Here is a 1,337-nt window from a genome sequence, read left to right on the forward strand (position 1 = left end):
TTACATTTGGCCGCAGCCCTCAGATAGATTTTCATTTTGGGGAAAAGCTTTGTGCAGCCTTGATATATGTATATAAACTGAAACAGCTGGACTAGTGCATCCTAAATTTATCATTAATTATTTTAATACAACAGTCATTTCTGCAGTTTTTGGGGAGGTCGCCTCCTAATAAATGTCCTTACAGAAAATCTAACTGCTCATTTTAAATCGTTACTTTGACTTTTAATACTTAAGTACAGAAAATATAAGATACTTTAAGACTTTTACTCAAGTAATATTCCTAAATGAGACTTTAACTTTTACCAAAGTAATTTTCTGGTAAGGTATTTGTACTTTTACTGAAGTATCTTTTTGTGGTACTTTATACAAACATGCAGACTGATTTTAATCCATGTGTCTTCCTGTAGCGGAGGTCCAGCAGCTCATTGACTCAGGATGAGGATGAAGAAGCAACATTCACTCAGCCGAGCACATCACAGGTCCAGAGGGGACTGGAGAAACTCAGCCAGGCACAAGTCGACCAGAAGGTAACAAACAGTCCAGCTGGACTGAATGAAAACAGAGAAGCTCTGTTTGACCTGCAGCTGGGCTCTAAACGTGCTCCTGGGCTTTTTAAATAACTGCTGCTAATGAGCAAAGGAGTGAAACTACTTTTTAAAGAATTATTTTAAAACCTTTCTTGTTATCAAAAAGAAAAATGTCTGAGTCCTCTGGACGGGTTCTTCTTTAATGAAAAACCGTCCACCATTAAACGGAGGTGGAGGCCTTCGTGTCCAGTTGTCCTCCTCCTAAAACACTGTTATTGTAAGTATGACTCCGCCCCCTGTGAGTAAAAGGTGTGAATCAGGGCCCTAACGATGGTCAGGTGATGGAGCACATGACCCTCTATGAACAATAGAGCCAATCAAGGCACTAACAACCTATTGTTAGTCAGTGACCCTCTTTTGCATGTGACTAACCTGTTTGTCCGGTGGAGGCGGAGCTTATAAGGCTGAGTTCACCTGAAACTCTCAGACTGAAGAAGTCTCTTGGAGGAGAGATGAAACGTTTCACTAAAGAAGAACCATCCAGAGGACCTACTGATTTTTTCTGTTTGATTTTTCTACCTGGATGACTGCGATGCATCAGGACTGTTCTTGTTCTGCTGCAGACAGCTGAGGTGGTGCAGTACTTCCTGATGAAAGACCAGAAGAAGGTTCCTGTTCGCCGTGCAGGTATCGTATCCTGATGCCTTGAAATATTCTGAAACAGGGTTCAACAAATCCTATTGGCCGACTGCCCGGGGCAGGTAAAACCCATTGTCGGGCAGGTGGGCGTGTCCCAATGCCTGCCCGACC

The 1,337-nt window shown here is 42.6% G+C and overlaps 1 protein-coding gene across 1 annotated transcript in view; it reads left to right on the top strand.

Moving 5' to 3' along the window:
• Positions 1-407: 407 nt before the first annotated feature.
• LOC106535230 (melanoma-associated antigen G1) overlaps positions 408-1,337 on the top strand; it is a gene marked incomplete at its 5' end in the record, with an annotated part of 14,695 nt that continues 13,765 nt past the window's right edge. Inside the window, 2 exon segments of the mRNA XM_014032184.1 lie at positions 408-527; positions 1,151-1,214. Of these exon segments, the coding sequence (XP_013887638.1) occupies positions 408-527; positions 1,151-1,214 (184 nt within the window).

The sequence above is a fragment of the Austrofundulus limnaeus genome, unplaced genomic scaffold (genome assembly GCF_001266775.1).
Source record: "Austrofundulus limnaeus strain Quisiro unplaced genomic scaffold, Austrofundulus_limnaeus-1.0 Scaffold1390, whole genome shotgun sequence".
In the NCBI taxonomy this organism is placed as follows: Eukaryota; Metazoa; Chordata; class Actinopteri; order Cyprinodontiformes; family Rivulidae; genus Austrofundulus; species Austrofundulus limnaeus.